General features: G+C 36.9%; 1 protein-coding gene across 1 annotated transcript in view; it reads right to left on the reverse strand.

The window, feature by feature from the left end:
- Positions 1-1,543: 1,543 nt before the first annotated feature.
- The window catches only part of LOC117305712 (potassium voltage-gated channel subfamily D member 3-like), a 34,010-nt gene continuing 15,549 nt past the window's right edge, over positions 1,544-20,004 (reverse strand). The window contains exons 3-4 of the mRNA XM_033790582.1: positions 14,618-14,683; positions 1,544-7,475 (exon numbers count right to left, since the gene is read on the reverse strand). Coding sequence (XP_033646473.1) covers positions 7,053-7,475; positions 14,618-14,683 — 489 coding nt within the window. The 3' untranslated portion in view covers positions 1,544-7,052. The remainder of the gene's footprint in view (positions 7,476-14,617; positions 14,684-20,004) is intronic.

Here is a 20,004-nt window from a genome sequence, read left to right on the forward strand (position 1 = left end):
TTGCAAAACAATTTCAATTCCAAATTGAAGAACAAAAAAAAACAAGAATAAAATGCCCCACCGAAGAAAAGAAAAATCAGCCCAGCACCTGCCTCGTAAATCAATCCGAGCAGAGAGGACTTTAAATGAAATCAATATAACTTGATTCCAATAAACGAAACGTTATAGAGTGCTATAACTACAGATTTGCACCGAGAGAAAAACCCAACTGTGTTGTATTTAAATAATGAAGGTAAAAATTCTACTGTTAAACTTTACTCTGAATAATGAAAGTCCACTACTAGGAATAATGTTCAACACTCACAGGCTTAAAAACATCGGTCGTCATTTGAAGAGACCAAGAGATTAGTAGTACCGTTTTCCTAAATTTTATATTATAATATTAATAAATATCACACTTGATAAAACCCAAAGAAGGAATGCTTTCTTTATATATACAATTTTGTCTCATGAATATGCAAGACAGTCTATTTACATAACGTTGCATGACAATGACTATGCTGACTGCCTTACCCACCAGGCAAATGGCTCCAAAAACTGTACAATCGTAAATGCAATATCTTTGGCTGAGGGGAGAAAAAAGAAAAAAGGAGAAGCGCACGAGAATTCTCCCTAAGATTTGTGGAAGAGCCTTTTTGCAAAAGACACTGTCAGTCAGGAGTTGTTCGGTCATTAATTTTCACAATGTTCTTGGTAAAATTTCACGTGTTTATTATTGACGCTCAGCCGTAAATAAGATTGATTTCGATTTTTCATTTGTTATTTGTTTTTTTTATGTTTTTATATTTTTAGGTATCACATTTCAAAACGAATATTTTCCTGCCGTCAAAGCTTTCTCCGACACTGTGAAAATTAACTCCCCAAAAAGTTTCTTGACCCACAATACTAAAGATCTACATCTATAAATGGTTCACAGTTAGGCCTACTCCAAATTTCTAAGAATATATATTAATTAGGTTGACTATACAACTGGTTCAAATCGCCGCTTAAAAGGTTCGCAAAGGCACCTACACAATCAACATCAGTTTATTTGAACCAGTGTTTACTTATTAATACTCCATTTTGAAAAAATCTACACGTTCGGATTGATTGATCTAATATGTACACACAGACCCCGTGCCTATTCTAACGAATTCAGACTGGAGGATACAAATATGCGTATAATTCCGGAAAAAACATTAATTTGTCATAAATAGTACTATTGAGATATTAAGACACTGCAAAAGAAGTTTGCCTTTATGCGGGTTATAGTACACCAACTGTGTGTATATTATATGTCATATTATTTATAGTTATTATAAAATAAATTCATCATTATTCCTGATCGGTCAAACTATCCATTGAGTCATCCAACGATCCAAATAAAAATAACAAAGTTATAAACATACTTAAGGCCAAAATTAGTCGTTCCATTTCACAAGCTCTCACTCTTCCGTCAGCCTGCCCATAAATGCGACTATATCAAGAGCTATTGTCTGATAATTTACACATTTTGTGGATTAATGACAAAAACAATGGAAGACCCCAAGGAACAGCTTAACTGTAACTTGCACCTAGTGGTAATTTTTTGTTACATCAAGAAGGAATATCTGTCGACTTTCAACTGAAACTTCTTTACAAATTTGTGTCTGGTTTCTTCAGACTGAAATTATTACCAGGTACTGTAAAATGTTTTAACTATTATGTAATTACACAAACACACCTCTGGGAGTTCCTCGGGGCACTGTGCTTAGTCCATACAGAGAATAAAGAATAATACTCAGCTTTGTCCTGGCAATAAACCTTTTAAGAAATTCAGTTAACGAATATGAGGTATCATAAAACATTGCTGGATAAGAAACTTAAAGAAATTTTTGAGCAAACTGGTTTGGGCAAAACATCTGATGTTCCTCAGGTGTCTATGCTTAGCCGAAAAAGAAAAATACTCAGCTTTGTATTCTTAATCAACCTTATAAATGGAGTTAATAAATATGAGATACCATAAATCCACTTGTGCAATACTGAAGATGCCAATAATCAATTTCAGAACATCACAAATAAACCGCTTATAGCTGTATGGTTCACCCAAAGAAAACATAATAAATTACAAATGTTTAATATGTTTTAATTTTGGCTTCGCAGTCCTATACATCGAGCACGGGACCAGGGCCCAATTTCACAGAGCTGTTAAGAACAACAATGAGCTTAGTACAATATGCTTACCAGAATAAGGTAACCCGACAAAATACCAATCCAAATGTACCATCTGTGACTGGTATCCTGCTTATTTTTGCTTAGCAGAGAACTGTCAATCAGTGTTTGGTGTTATAAGATTGGGCTCTTGCCGACAACTGGCTCACCAGGCTTTATATTGAGATTGCACAGCACATCACCACTATTTAACTGGTGTTCACTCTGTACTATGAAGATCCAACTTTACCTCAATCTGCTGAACCATGAATTTGCTTGGTTAAACTGACCAACTCGGCCAACAATGTCGAAGAACTGCTAAGCACAAACAAATGACTCTTATCAGATTAAGGCTACCAGCCAAATTTACCATATCACATGCCACCTTTGACTGGTGTCCTGCTAGTCTTTTCTTAACACACCACTGTCAAGCAAACTTGCCTGATTGTGCAGCTCTATTCATAAAGTAAATACCAGCACAAAAACGTGCTAAGCACAAAAAATCCTGCTTAGCAGGAATAGGCCACCAGTCAAAATTCCATATACATTCTTACCTGGTGTCCTACTTACATTTTGGCTGAGCACCTTTAAACAATGGCTAAGCCATGTTTTCTGCATGACATCATAATATTATGAAACTTGGCCAAGGCCTCATCCACACTCCAAAAGCAAATATGATTCTTGTTGGAACAATTGCTGTACATCACACTGATATATGTGCTGTACCCAAACCATATTAAATTATAAATATATAATCTAATAATGTGCCAGGTCTTATTTAGTTTTTTATTGTGTATATTTAGTTATCTATTACTGAGGAGGGGGGTGTAGATTGGAAGTGCCCCAAATCCATACATAATCCCTCAGTGCTTATATTTATTAGAACTCGACAGTTGCATATTTGCAGTATGACATCTACATGCCGACCTTCAATGGATGGTATAAATCTACCAAAACCAGAAGAGAGTTTAATTCATGATTTAGTGAAGTTCTGAAACTAATATCTGGCTTAATGAATGACAAACTGCAATTTAAACCTAACCAGAGCCTAATAGAATAAAGCTGTTTATTGCACACGAATAAGCTAAGCAAAACAAAAATGTGCTTACCAGAATAAGGTTACCAGCCAAAGTGTCATGCAACACTCATGTATAATCTGTAACCCTTATCCTGCTCATCTTTGTCAAACAGAATGTTTAAGCAACATTTTCTGCTTAAGCACAAAACAGACGAGAGATACCATTCTGCATACACTCTGACTGGTTTCCTGCTCATTTTTGCTCAGCAGAATATTGTGCTTTTGCAGCTCTTTGCAATTGGACCCTAAACTAGTGGGTAGCCAACGTGTATGTTACTAGTTTAGATACAGTTTGTCTTTGTACGAGGATGGCAAAGCAAGTGGCTATGAATTCTTAATATTACTTGTGTGTAACATGAATGAGACTGTAATGCCATGTTTGGGGTTGCCTTTCAACAATTATGCAAATTATTACACTACAACTTATGATATTTTAAACTGATTAGTATAATTATGTACCTTGGTGTTATATAAAGCTGTTAGTAAATCAGAATTTAAAATGTCATGACCATGACATAGATTTCAATGTTTAGAATGGTCAATGAGGAAACAAATTGTGTATATCTCTAAAACTAACTGTGTATGTTTGTTAATTGTTCAATCAGGAACAAAGTAAGTATACAATTATGTAAATGCATGTACGTTTATGTAAATGTATCCAAAGCAGCTGGTGAATGACCGACTCCTCCCATGTTATATGGAATAAAATTTGAATATGATTGGTCTATAAGGAAAGCCTGTACCAAGATATGGGAAAGAAGTCCATGATTTAAAAACAATTATTGTACACTGCTCTACGGAATCAAAACCTCAGCCAAATTCAAATTTCTACATGTTCTTGGATTAGAGTTTTAAACAGAATAAATGTGAGTGGAAATCAACCTACGAATCCACTATAGTGGTTTAATACAAGAGTTGGTGTAAATTAACAATTACAATATGAATACAACCATTTGTACAAAAATAACCCAATTTAAGTTTAAGTTAAAACCGTACCCAATATGGCGGGCATTGCATCCTTTTTTTGTTTGTTTATGAAAAAGAGAAAATGAAAGCCATATTTTATATACCTCCAAACATACCAAACTTTATACAAAATGATTTATTGCAAATAATGAAAAATCATTTAAGCATATACAAAGAAACAAACATCTACCAACTTCACAAGCTAACAAATTGAAATCTGTTACTTGACCAGTCTCTTCATCCAAGCATGCCACAGACACTGTTGTTTAAACCAATCCATCGCTGTTGAAACAAACCCCATACCTTATCGTATCACATCAAATAAATAAGGTTTCCACAACATAATGGGAACTTTAAAAACAAAATCTGTATCATTTTGTTGATGCACATTTGGATGGTATACATGTACACTCATAACATTTACAGAAAACATTTTTGAACATGTATTGTTTATAATACCTAGGACTATATCATACACAGGTTGATTTGGATATTTTGAATACAGTCTGATAGCTTGCTACCAAATATTGATCTTTGATTGAAATTATATTGAATAATCTGATTAGTTAATAAATATACATATATAATAATATAGATAGAGAGCTGTGAGGGCATATATGTACAACAGTGCGCTGCACTCCGAATCTGGTTAAAAAGCAGCGTGGTAATTTGTGGTGTGTCAATGAAATGGGAAAGAGTGAGCTTGAGATAAAAAAAATTAAAAAACAGAAGTACATCCTTGGAAGATTGTCCACTAACATTACTTGTGGCTCTTTAATATTTCCATCTTTGTTCTGGGGCTAATCATTTTTCTGCAATCCCATAAAAACATTTTGTTTGTGGAGTATTTCCCCTTGATATGCAACATACTTTTTTCTTTTCATTTGGAGTTAACAACTTTGATTATTATTTACAACATTTCACACTTTTTTTTCAACAATCAACTGTGTTTTGTGGATCTACAAGGCAACTTGAATTTCCAATTGTCATCTGTTAATAGCAGTCAGTAGATTAGGTTCAAGCAAGAATGGCTTTCTGTTTGTCTGTGAGATGGGGACTTGTGTCCTGACAGCTGCCTTAAACACCCCTCCATTATATCACTCACAGATTGTAGTCACTTCTACATTTATTTATATAAAATAAAAAATAAAAAGTTGATCCCCATGAAATTGAAGTTGCACTTTTCTATAATGGAAAAACATTGGCCACATGTGTCAGAGCATATTTATCTGTTTTTTATAGTCTGAAAGCTATGTGCTGCTGCTTCATGCACTTTCAGCCTCTTAGGACTGTGTAAGTTCTTGCACATATTGGATCATTTGGCCATGATAAAGAACTCCTGCAACACCTTCAGACACCAACCCAGGAATTCAAGGCTACCCAAATCTGTCTGGATACTCAATAGACTTGTAGGGTCTCAAGGCAGTTGCCGACTGCATGACTTCAGGCAAGCAACTGCAGTTTGTCAACCAAAACACCAGGAGAGTGGCAGAAACAGCGAGACTTTGTACTATGTTTTCAAATTTCTAATGGCACAGCTGAGCAACCCAAAATGAGGCAATCAGCTGATCAGGTGCAACGTTGTATGCCTGTGACTTGAACAAGCAATTTGCCCCACTTGGCCCTGTGAGAAAAATATGAGTAATAATGAGTATAGAAAGTGCTTGACAACAACAAAATCATCAGGAGCGCAGCTTGTGACTTAACAAGGGAGTTAATTACCTTTGATTTGACATATTGTGATAACTTGAGACTTTATAACTGAATTGACTTCGGGGGTGGGACGGTGACGAACGAATATTCAGTTACAATTGTTGCTAAATGCAGACAGCTTTTTGAGCTGACTGCTGTTGCTGGATGATCCTTGCAGCAGATGACACCTAATCTTATCAGTTTTTTTTTCTCTCTAACAAGGAACTCTATAAACCGTAACTGCATTAAGTGAAATCAAATAACTAATATTTAGGTCATTATGCTGTTATATTTGCATCTGGCGCGCATGGTTCTTGCATGTTTGGAGCTTGTTGATTTGTGGCCTTTAGCAGAATTAAGAATGTTCTCTCCAGCAATCTTGCGTTTTTTTCCCTATTTTTCCTTTCCTTTTAAGTTTTTTTTTTAATTGGTTATTTTATTTTATATATTTTTTTGTGGGGTACATGGAATAGGATTATTTGACACAGAGCAAGGTTGAAGCATAATACCACGTAGCGATTATAGAGATGGCCTATTATTGGCCTACATGCCCCGCTCCGGCACGCTGCAGTAAGCATTGACCATCATTCAACACTCACAAAAGGGCTCCTTACATTTTCATTCCACAATCAAAGTAATCAAACTAAAACCGGACAATAACAATAAATCCTTCAAATTGCTTTCACACACTCATGCACATTTTGCCTCAGCAGGAAACGACACCAGTCAGAGGGTCTAGTGAGAATGTTGATCCACACTGCAGTGAGTGGATAGCAGTCTTATGTGGAGCATCCCCTCCATTTGTTGTTGTTGATCAGCTTGATTCACAGCGTATCCCCCAGTATGATCAGCCATGTGGTGTCAGTAAAGTGCTCAGAGTGTGACCGAATGTCAATTTACACCTGCTGGAAATGATGCCGCTGTCTGCAAACCTTCACTTTCTTCATTTTTAGTCTCGCTAATTACCTTCTCCCCCCCCCCCCCCCATCAACACCATCATCATGGTCATCGGCATTAGTCTCAAAACAACAACAGTTCAACACAGCGAATTTTTTCTTTGTAAGGCAATCAAATAACGACAAGCTTTACATAAAACGGCTCGTTACTAGTAGTCAGGGCTCCTTATGCCTGTCCTTTCTGACCTGTGCTATAGTGCAGAGACTCGTACAACTCCTGGACTTGACCTTGTGCTCACCGTTGTGTTCAAGGAGTCACCATCTCCAGCTGTAGTTGGTGGAGACACGGTAACGATAGCCGTGGTGACCGTCGTCGTGCAATTCATCTTGGGGTACGAGTCCATGGATAGGTCCTCCTTCTTAATGGTGGGGTTGGAATTGGGATCATGAATGTGCACGTCGTTAAGGTCTGAATCCTCGGGTGAAGTCGGCGTGGCTTCGTAGCGGTTTCCGCGCGCCCAACGAGTACAGCAGCTGGAACCTGCGTGGTTCTTACCCTGGTTGAGGGCGAACTCCCGGGATGGGCTAGGTGTAAGAGGAGGAGTGGGTGAACCTAAGGAGCGTGTGAACGGGATGCCATTATAGGTGTACTCAGTCTCCTGATACTGCCGATTCTATAGTGAAAACAAAAAACAAACACAATATCAACTTATATTCTTCAAGCTTCAGCCCAAATGTATAAACAGCAAAGTGACTGGTCAAAGATCGAATGACAATGAATTTGTTTCATCGCCAAGTGTGTAGCTTTTAAATAGTCTCCTTAAGTACACATCATTATCACTGATTGACAACCAGGTTAATACAACGGCATAGTGCCTTTCTTAATTTGCGGCCAACATCACACTGGCGCATTCAAACAGGCCAATCTAACATGCTTACGCCATCTTTTACGTATGAACAAGGGACAAGTGCACGCATGTACGCGCTGCGTGTGCACTTTTCCCTTGTTATACATTAAAGATGGTGGTCGATAACGCGTATTGCAGTCCGTCTGTATTTAGCCCAAACAGACTTTTGCCTTAAGCTCCCAGAAAACATTGGTCAATTTTCTCTGACCTCTTTGTTTAAAACTACAATACTTCAAATGGGTTCATTTCTAGTGGTGCTTTATAATATCAACATCTCCACAGTGCTCTTTACCAAATACAGTTTTATGATCATTAAGAGTATTAGGTTTAAGAATAATTACCTAAGATAAACCCTTCCTTTAAAATTACATGTTTTTAATCTGTTCTGGTTGTTATATTGACAGCCATACAAAAAACATTAATAAAGAGAGGAAGGTTTTGCCATTATTAGAGCTATTTTAATTGTGAGTATATAGCAATTAATTTACATGCACAATTTGACTATTGAGCCCAATGTCACACAGCACAGCTTTGTAACACTGCAACAACATATTTTATCCAGATCACTGAAATATTTTGAAAAGAATCATCTTGGGCAGAAACGCCTGTCAACTAATTGCTTCAGAACCCATGAAATCCCTTGTCAAATCAAGAACCTCATTTTCTTGAAAACATTAACATATAACTCCTCCGTAGTGTAGCCAGCATGTTCTAGATCTGCAAGACGCAAGTGAACAAAAATCAATCACGCTTTACTTACTCATGACCGCGCATCAAGGACAATGTTTTTTCTAATCAGAACATTTTTTACCTTCAAGGTGTAGATGGATTGCAATTTGACCGACCCTCACTGATTCAATAATTTTCTTAATTTCTCAACTAAACCTTTCTGTTTTTGATCCAAATATTAGAAAGTTCTGGCAAAACATTTGTCTTTTCTTGTTGGGTCCTTTTCTATAAAAATCTGTCCATGCAGGCTCTTTTTTTTCCGAGGCATTTGGTAAACTGCGACAGTGTAATAAATATTGTTGCTACATACAAACATATTTAGTAAAAAATTAAACACATGTTTTGATTATTAAAAAGTACATAGTGAAGCTATTTTTTTTCAAAACTTGAGGTTGGGGTCTCATTTCTGATAGATAATAATGCAAACTCAGGAGTGAACAAAATAACAAAGTTACAACTTTATAATAAGGAAACACAATTTTAAAATGCATTCCCGCTAAAAAACTATTCGCTCAAGTACCTGCTTAATATCAACAAAAATAATATTCTAAACTGACCTGCTTATAAATATAAAATTCATGTATGAGGTTATATCGAGCAGCTAGTTATATATACGATGGACATAATTGTACAAGCAATACATCAGGAATTATTCATGAGAACGTCTTTGTTCTATACAGTACAATTAATATTTCATCAGTTTTTAATTATTATCATTAATTTTGTTCTACCTGAAATTTAATGCCTGTGGCCAACATCGGTCATTGTTTAAGACCAGTATCGGCAGTCGGCACTGTGTGTGACCCAACATATAAATAAAATAACAAACCTGAGAGCTAAAGGTGTATTTTGTATAATATTGTACACACAACTGGATGCATATGAGGGCATTGTTACAGCATATAATTGATAATCACAAGTTGAAGCCAAGTGAAATGGAATCCCCAAATTTCACAGAGTGATTCTATTTTGTGACAATGCAGAAATGAAATGCACTCAATATTTGTTTTATATAACTCACACAAAGATCCTTGTAATTTGACGCCTCAAAGTAGATACAAAAAATGTTCCAACAAGAAAAGACCTTTCCTCCATTGGAAAAACAAGCAGGAAACGATTCTTTTGTGCATGGTGCTGCTAAAGCGTCCAATAATTATTCATATTGGACAATCCAATCCAACATTAAATTTTGTAGTGTCATGGCAGTACATTGCAAAATAATGAATAACATGGACAAGTGTTCTACCAATCAAATGACAAGGATCTGGGTGTGTGGTTTCAAAATTAAAAAATACTTTTAAAAAATTACCATTTTGAATCCAAAATGAATTACCCTGTTCTCATAGTTAACATGTATCAGCCCTAAAAGAACACGTTGCCTTGGATCGGTCGAGTTGGTTTTTGAAAAGCGATTGTAACCGTTTTTTATAAAATGTACATGGGTAGAAAGATGTTGTAAAAGTAGAATACAATGATCCACACAAACATGCCTCGAAATTGCACGGTTTTCCTTTTACCTCGTCGACTAACACGGTCGGCCATTAATTTTATGGTTTGACTCCCATAAATGGCCGACCATGTTAGTTCGCACAGTAAAAGGAAAACCATGCAATTTCGAGGAAAACCTGTGTGGATCATTGTATTCTACTTTTAAAACATCTTTCCAACCATATGCATTTTATATCAAACGGTTACAAACGCTTTTTATAGACCAACTCGTCCAATCCAAGGCAACGTGTTCCTTTAAATCAGCTTGAAATGTATATCTTAACCAAGAACAGCAAAGGACTGCTAGGCTAGTCTAATAGTATCCCACTACACAAACAAGCACAATGAGATCGCCCAATAATCATTCGACTTTCACTGCGTAATGCTCTTAAGTTTGGTCATTCATCTCACAGATGACTCAATATAATTTTAGTATGAGCTCTGCAAGATTATTCATATTTTGTGTTCTTTGTTTTACATTTTTTTTAATGGCATTACTTATCTTAGGCAATGTCATAATCTGTTTATAGCATAAACTGCCACTATGTTTGTTCTTTGACTGGGGCTTTTTATTGTTTTCCTTTGTAAGACAACAATTGTAAAAAGCCCAAACAAAGGTTTAATTTAGAGGCAATGGTTCTGTTACATTTGCCAAAAGCCGATAAAATTTACCTTTTCATTAAAAAATAAGAACTTAACTCTGACATTCCACAAAATTTCAGATAGAAACAAAACTACATACTGATTTGGCAAGATCATAATATCAAAAGACCCATGCCAATTAATTTGTTTTAAATGTAACTGAAATTAATTCCAATGCATGTTTAGTGGGTTTATCCCCTTTTTATTGGATCTCATGATACAAACACTCCTCTTGAAACAAGGTTTGTCTCATTTTCTTGTGATTGTGATACTCCATATGGTGAACTAACATCGGTATTCATCCCACGCTCTTTCTTATCATAATTTCTACTTATTGATACGTGTCATGGCCTCTCTGCATCAGGCCAGCCACAAGTGCCGTTTCTTTAAATCGGTCAGTAAGATTTCTCCTGAGTTGGTAATTTTTGTACCCACACAGCGTCTTGGCACCCACACAGCGTCTCGGCACCAATGATGTAAGTGCTCCATCTGGTTTAGCAAAGCACCTGAGAGGTTCCCCCTCCTCTTTCTCTATCTATCTTTCTGAACTGTTAGGGAAGCACTTTACATGATAGTGATTCTAGATCAGGAATTAGTCTAATTAGTTATCGGCATTTGAAGGGCCTGGATGATGAACCCATAGGCCTCCTTAATTGCATTACGGCTAATGCAACTAATTGCTGAGAGTCTGCTGTTAATGCATTAACTACACCGACGAGGATTGAGCATAGTAAACGCTACATCAATTTCAATTCTCTCCTCATAGACCTTTAGTAACCTTCTGCCATCTTGGGTTGGGGTGGTACCCTGTGTGTGGCTGTGCAATCTTGGTCATGATAATCAAAAACATGTTTGGGTGCCAGTCCTTTCCACCTCTCTCATCCCTGCAATTCTTGCAGCAGGAATATTGTCATAAAGGTTGTCGTAAAATTGAAGATCTTTTCTGATGACTACAACTGTGCACGAAGTAAAATATCCTTGAAGACTCATCCAAAAGCTACCCCCCCCCCAAACATGATTAAGGAATAGCAGTTTCATCCTAGAGTTTACTACAACCCAAGTGGAGTAGGATTTTCTTTTTCATACACTGACATCAAAGGTTGACTGTCTCTGTTGAGATATCCTGACATGTTGTCATGTTTGTCTATATTACTCCAATTTTAGGTCAGATAGTGGACTGTTTTTCAGCAAGTTGTTTATATATTGAGGAAGCTGTCCTGTCCTGCAACTACCCTATGACAACAAATGCATCATCTGAAAGTGTCTGCCTGGGCTAGTACAGTTTTGAGAAATTGCAAGCTTCGTTTCTTTGTTGTCTAACAGGATTTAAGAATAAATAGTACCTCATAAAAGTTTAGATTCTGCTTGAGATGTGATTCACACAATGCAAAATTTACCTGTTCAGATACATGTTATTTACATCTCAAATATACACAAATATTCTGACCAGTAAATTCCAAAAGTGAATTATTGCACTTTGGTTTTAAAAACCTTTGACGAGCAATACATGTACACATACATGTGCTCATCAGTTGTAGGTACAGCCACAATAAAATCTACCCAGGCAAGTAAGTATATAAACCTGCCTGTAGTTAATCGGGACAGGTAAACATGTTATACATAATATCAGGAAAAGAGCAACATAAACGGCATGGTTAACACAACTGCCTGAACACCACACTAACGAAACTTTGGTTATTACAAGTTCTGTGCAAGAACAAATTAATTTAGCAAATTCAGTAATTGTCATGTTAATTTTGACAATGCTGTATTATAATTAAAGCAATTAGTGGTTCTGCTTAGGGTAGATAAGCTGCAAACTTAAAAAAGAAGAAAAAGGAAACAGTATTGTTTGCAAAAGCTGTTTCTTGCCAGCAGTGTTAGTAAAATATGCTACATTAGAGCCCCCGGGGTGGGGGGGGGGGGAGGCAGAAAAGTATTAGACAATTTTAAAGTATATCACAAGACCTCTTTCATCAAAAACTTGCAACAAACGCATCTCACAAAAGGAAAATCCCAAGTACAAGATGCAATCTTTGGAGGTATAGGGGGAGGGGGAAGCAAAAGTAAAGTACTTTGAAAAAAGATTCCAAGAAAAAGCCAAAGACATATGCTCAAAGAAGTTCAAAGAGAGGTTAGTTTGGAATTCACAAAACAGACATCATTCAAAAACAATTGATCAAGGCAGTTTTTTTTTCAGTGCCATTATTTCATGTTTTTTTTTCATGCCAAGTCAAAGTATCGGGTTTGGAAGGAAACAGATGCCCATTCACCCAGCCAAGGAATCCAGTCACATCCTTTCAACAAAATAAAAGAGAATTAAAGTCATACGTGCCCCTCAAAGAAACTCAAAAACTGATCAGCAAAATCAAGAAAGAAAAGCGTGTTTCTTGAAATAAAAAAGTGCCTTTTTTATTTTAATGTTGCTTTACGAAACCCTAGCGCACATGCATACACACTGCCTCATAGGAAAAAGGGTAAAGATCAACAAAAAACACCAGGAAACGAGTAAAACAAAAAATTCAAAAAAGTTGGGAATATTTTGGATGAAGAGGGAACTGTATTCTAGCACTGGTATTTTGGAACTAGATTTTGGAAACCATATTTTATTCTTGCATATTTTAAGTTATGAGGAATTTTTTTCGATAAATTCCTAGAAGTCAGTATTATTCTGCTTTATTTCATGTGCAGAAATTAATATTAAACCACATGGTGCTTTTTTTACTTAAACATACAGATCAGGGAATACGATCTTTCCAGTTGTATTATAAAAGCATCTGCTGGAAAAATACCAAATGTCATAATGTTAATTTAACTGCTGTGGAAGTGTGATTATGAACAGATACTAATGAAGAATATTGAAGTCATATTCTCTTGTCTTTTCTTTCCAAAGGTTTCTATATTGTTGACGGAATGTTGAAATTCTTAATTTTATTTGAAGAAATTCTATAACAGTTTTTACTCCCATGGGAAGAGAGTTTATGGTAATTTAATTAGTACACACTCAATTTACCAAAGGGAACAAGAACAGAAGATCTAAACACAAATACTAAATCTCACAATTTGTTTTTCTCACTACATCAGCTAATAGTCGACAACAAACAAAATGATCAAATAATCCAACAAGGTAGAGTTTATGGGGGGTTATTTTCTTTGGCTTCATCTACACAACTTCATCTTCGGCAATGACAAAGGACTAGCAAATTAAAATGGGAAACAGCTAGTTCTGTGCCCAACTATGTACTGTACATGCATTACATCATTTCTTGACCCTTGACCCCTTAAATACCACAGGAGCAAAACCGGTAGAGCAGTCTTTATGTTATCATTGTTAAAGATAACCGGGAATATTAATAGAGCACCCAAATCATCTAGAATTTATTGCTATTAGTGGGCACTTTATAAAGCAAAGAGAAATCTGCAAGCAGTAATAAACTTTTCCTTCCAACCTTTTTTTTCTTCTTTCAAGTCTTTCTTTCCTCCCCTTTCCTCTGTCTGTCGACATTGTGAATTTAAACTTTCCCTCTTGAGAAAATTAATAAAGCAGAGAAATTTGCCACACCTTTTTATTTTTTAGCACAACTGACCAAAACTTAACACCAACGTGTTGGCCAAGAAAAGTTTTTAAAAAGTAAACAAATAAAGAGAATGAATTACTACGAACCAAAAAAAGAACAACAAAAATCAACGTAACGCATAACTTTATGTTAACAGTCAGAGCTTTAATGACTTTGTATCCTGGGTAAATTTGAAGCATTTTTTTTTCTTTCTTTCTTTTGGCTGTGATGAAAGCTTTCATCTTGAAAGCTTGCTCTGACTAGTCACCCTGATTTATTAAAAAACTGCTTGTCATTATAAGAACCTTGAAAGCCATTGCAACGGTCTATGGTTAGAGAAATAGTGCTGGTTATAACAGCAGTTTACCCAACTCAAGGGAACAACATGCAAAGGAAGGGTGGTTGCATCACGTAGCAGGAGGAATTTTTTGTTTGTTGTTGTGAGAAGCGGAACGACAAGCAAAAAAAGAGTTAGGAAGTCATTTCAGATACCGTAAAGTCTGCTGACTGGTCCGTTCTCAGTACTGCTGGCTCCTCCTGCAGTCCATTGTACCAGGTCTTGGATAATTGAAGGGGACACAAATTGTAGGTGGTCTAATTAGAAAATCATGACAACTGGTGTTGGGCGGGTTGAGGGGGGAGGCAGAGCTGTTTTGGGCGGAGCATTTAAACAGGGCACCATCATCACATATAATGTGCTGTAGTATACATGAAATGGGGCACCACCTTAAAATGTGCTGTGATGAAAACCTTTGAATCACTCAGTTTAAACTAGAAAAGTTTAAACAAGAACAAATTTGAGAGTTTGGTGGAGTCAGAGGGAAAAATTATAAGCCATTTGCATGTTAGATTGAAATAGTGTCTGGTACACTGACTTAGTCAAAAGTCAAGGCTTAAATTTGACTTTCTGGACTGTGAGACAGTTGCTGTGTCACATGATTCCTAAGCTTTTGCATAGTTACCAAAGAGACAGTGAGCACCTGAATACCATTTTGAATGAAGGTGTATTAGGCACATTGGTACCAGAGTCTGCTCATTTGGAGGTTGATATAACCATGGAGGTAGAAATAGAACCATATTCTCAGAGATTCAATTACTCTGTAACTTGTGACTAAGCAAGTCATTGTAACAGACAGTATTCAATTCTTACTTGTAAATGGCTTTATGCTAAGCATTCAGAAGAATCAAAGTCTGGTTTAGAGACAGAGTAGATAAAGAAAATGGAAGGCATGAGAAAAAAATGGAAAAGAAAAATCATGATTAAGCAGAACTGAGACACAGATGTCAATAATAAACAAATGAGATGGAAAGGGAACTTTAAATGACAAAAATAAATAAGTAAATTCCAATGGAATACAATAACCCCTCATCCTATCCAGTGTACAATAAAATAAAATACATCTACTGGCACATTATATTCCGCATTAAACCTCCCTGTAGAAAAGAGACTCCTTTCATTTACCGAGCGTGGGGGGAAAATCATCAAATTAAAATAGTAATCAAACATTGTATCGTGTAATGTCAGACTTAAAGTCACATGGTTCAGCAGGCTGTGTGTGCAAGGGAGAATCTGTATACGTGGCATTCAGTCACAACAGACTCATCCTCGCTACATTGGGAGACTTTGGTCGGTCTTTTTTCACAGTTCTCGCCATTAGTGCGCGTGCTTAGACATATGCGCGCAATACTGAGCAATGTGTGTGCTAGCTCAGAGCTGCAAAAAAGGGACCGTTATGTCTGCTGCCACCAGCGTCTCAAAAGTCTCCCATTATAAGGGACTTTGCGCGCACTCCCAAAGTGACTTGATATTCATCCTGGCCAATTCAAATCAAATCAAATCAAATCAAATCAATCAAACATTTATTTCCGGTAAGGGTCTTGTCACACGAGGCAACTTTTGCAGGCAACTTGGAGGCAAACAACTGCAGTGCATGCTAGACTTTCATAGCACATAAGTCTTTTTTTTTTATCCCAAAGAAATATATGCCATATATTCAAATGTGAATGGCTGTTCTTCTTGGAGATTGTCCCGTGTTACATGGCCCTATCTTACATCGTCCTGCAATTTCGATAATTTTGTTCCTTACAATTTGCCTGAGATTTCTCATGGAGGACTATCAGTCCGCATTGGGAGCATTATAATCCATCTCCAACAAAAAAAAGTATTTTCAATACAATACAAAGAGTTTATTGCACCACACGCACTGATCAATATTAGCGGAATACATTGAAACCATATTAAGCAATGAAATTCACAGACCTTTGGTAGACATTGCATCAATTCCACAACATTATTTCATGTTTATCGCCTTTATCAAAGCCATTTATACACAGCTACCAGGCCTGTATTTACACAAAGGGCAACATGGGCAATGTCCTCTGCTGCCCTGGTCTTGTCTGCTGGCGCACCTCGGTTTCAAGATTTCCCAAATGGAATTAATGCCTTTTGCAAAATGAGGATGGCCTTGCCCTCTCAAAGATTGTATCCCAGACTGATCTACCTGTAGAACCCTCACTGCACCAAATTATGGAAATGCTGTTTATAAATCTCCAGAGGGTTATTAAAACAGGGAAGGAAAACAAGAAGAAAAGGGGAAAAAAAAAACCTCCAAGATTCCTAACACTCTCTTTACGGAAACTGCTCTTTTCTGATTGTTTACCCCTGTGTCTTCACTGGGATCATGCAGTTGCCACGGCAACCTGCACAGAGAAGATCTGGGCTTCTCTTTGTTCCAATAATTGAATACATGGCCTGAAGCAAGCTCACTTTGCCATGCAACAATTTTTTAGTATTTTTTTTGTTTGTATTTGCGGGGGTAACCTGTGGCTCGTCCTGCCAGGGTGGGAATGTCACATGCTATTTGGGTCAATTAATGAAACGTGAAAGCATTTAACATGAAGACTCCTAAATGTTAAACTTATCAATTCAAAAGGCATTTGTACATATATTGGCCTATTCAAAGCCTATACACATTTCAATCAACAATAGAAAATGCAAATTGCCTTCGGTGGTCATTACGCGTGTGGCATCATTGTTTAATTCCATCAAAGACACATAGTAAATTTAATTCATGAAACGTGTTTAGTTGTTGTTAATGATCTTACCATGCATAAATATCTTAAAGGCATAAGGCCTGTTATAACAAACACGCATCATATAATATGGGATTAGAAATGAAGCAAAGCGGCACCACAGAAATATCACTTTAAAGGGTTGTTTTTGAAACAACTATCGTGGTAAACTTTACAACATCCACTCTAACTTTTTGAAAAAGTAAAAACATCCGAGGTGCATTCTTTAATTTTTCCCCCCCTTTTTAACACCATTGGCTTTTGTGCTTATATGCTTTGTGTTTTTGATCAGAGAATGAAAGAGTTGGGAACACTTGCTTCAAAACCGGAAGGGTCGCGGCCATGTGCTAAAGGACTAAGTCAAAGTCGCACTTTACTTTGTCCAGGTTAATACATATATATCTTGTAGCATTTAAAACTTTGCATGGTGGAAATACTATATGGAAAGGATTGCGGTAACACCATGTATAGACTATCTCTAATAAGTTAGGTTGGTTCTGAAAAGAACCGTTGGTTTCAACTCGATGTTTTGATCAGTATGCTCTTTTGGAGAAAGCAGCAATGTATATCTTGATTGGTACTAAACTAAAGATGTCCTCATTTTGAATTTTTTTATATTTTTTATATTTTTTACAGCCTTTGAACCTTTATAAATTTGGGTAGGCTTTTTTCCTTCTTTTTTTCCGGCTGCTGTAATTTGAATGTTTTTTGTTCAATAAATCATATCTATAAATGCAGATGTGTTTATAATTTGCTGACAACATGCACGATCTGATCTGATGAAAATTTCTGTTCACAAAACAACATCAACTCCCTCCAAAAAATGTCCCCCAAAATAATGAAGTGTTTTTAACGAGAGCCACAGTAGCCATTAACCCACGGATGAGGGCTTCTAAAGTGGAATAAAATCAAGCGCACCGGAACATCTTCCCAAATCGAATTGTCTAGTCTGGTGAAAGCCTGCTCCACAACAATAGTCCTTGACCTAAACCTATGGACGATCCTAAACCGATGGACGATCTGTTTTGATGGATTGCTAGAGCTGCCACCGCGTTAAATACGAACCAATCATATTTCAGAGGTCATTAAGATCTCTTGTTTTGCCGAGGACGGCATATTTTGGCAATGCTAGCGTTGAACTCTTTGGCACCTGTACAAGGCCAGACGAGATTAAAAAATCCATCTCATAAATATCGGGTTAGTTTTGTATGACTGCTACATCAGCTAGTTCATTCTTTATTAGATCATGTTTGTGGAGGGGAGGCAAAGACAGTACGATGTGTCATGCCATATGCTTTGCTTTGCCACTACACTGCTTGATCGCCATCACGTCATCACATTAGAGGCACAATACTGTGCTTACTATTCTACAACTAGGGGCCCTGATATGAGGCCAACAATAGTGAAATCAAACAAAACAACCGTACAAAGCTTCCATCATGGGTACACTTTCAGTTACAAAAACACCTCTTTATGACTAAAGTGCAATTCTTTGCCACTCGAGGTGGCCTTTTTGACCAAACTTTGTTGACTAGAGCACTATCATCGATTCGGGGTCAAGTTTGCCTCAAGAGAACTCAGATGGCCCTATAATTAGATGGGACCAAGCTTAGATAAACTACATTAAGGTATGCAGCAGTGTACTCCCACTATACATCAATGCATACATGTGCCTACTTGAGCATCTGACAGTGTCGTCTACTTAAGAATTTTTCAAGCAGGGGTTCACTTGGGCAGAAATGATAACTTTATGGAGGTTTCCGCTTGGCTTAACTGATCAATATGAAGAGCATCAATAACTAATATTCCACAGGTGACCTGCTGATCAATTCCTGGGAGTAAACACATTGTTTTTGAGAGCTTAGCCTGTGGGATTGGCGACCCTTGAAGCTGCTTCTAGCCGAGATTAGCAGCATTTGACCGATTTGACACTTGGCTTATGTAGGTCAGTAAATTATTCCCAATTCCCCAATCAGGATGATTGCTTGAGCATTATGAACAGTAAGCTAGATCTTGAGGAGAACAGGATAGCATGATAGTTTGGAATTAATTTATGCCACCGATTTCATTCTGCAGATTTTTAGTCTTCATTCTGCAGATTTTTAGTGCTCATTCTGCTGAGTGTCAGTATTCATTCTGCAGAGTGTCAGTATTCATTCTGCAGAGTTTCTGTATTCATGCTGCAGAGTGTCAGTCTTAACTCTGCAGAGTTTCTGTATTCATTCTGCAGAGTTTCAGTCTTCATTCAGTTAGAATAATGTTGACATTGTGTTTTCACTACTAATTCATTACGTCTGTCTCTGACCCTTCCACAGCTTTCTAATTATATTTTTTGAAAAGATGGAGAAAAAAAACAATGACAACTATGCACAAGGCAATATTGTTATTGCTGAACTACGGCGTGTACCTCTGGGTCCAATATCGTGGAGCTACATCAGCGGGAAATTGCGCTTAAAATTTTTTATACTCGGCTACAATAAGCAGTATACCAATCACAGATATGGAGTATGGAATGGTACTTTGGCTAGTAACCTTATTCTGGTAAGCATAATAGTTATGTGCTTAGCTTCTTTTGAGTGCCAATGAAATTGGGCCCTATGGTGTCCGAAAAAATCTGCCTGATTCCACTAAAGCACATTATGAACCACATCAGTTTAGGGTTTCATATAAATGTCCACCGTCTTCTCGGAAAGTGGGGCTAAAAATACTGCACTTGTTTTGTTTTTTCCAGATACATTTACGAACATTTCATCAACAGGCTCTTTCTTCTGTGGAATGAGAGCACAGAACAAAAAAAACTTTCCCAG

Source organism: Asterias rubens, unplaced genomic scaffold (assembly GCF_902459465.1).
Source record: "Asterias rubens unplaced genomic scaffold, eAstRub1.3, whole genome shotgun sequence".
Taxonomy (NCBI): domain Eukaryota; kingdom Metazoa; phylum Echinodermata; class Asteroidea; order Forcipulatida; family Asteriidae; genus Asterias; species Asterias rubens.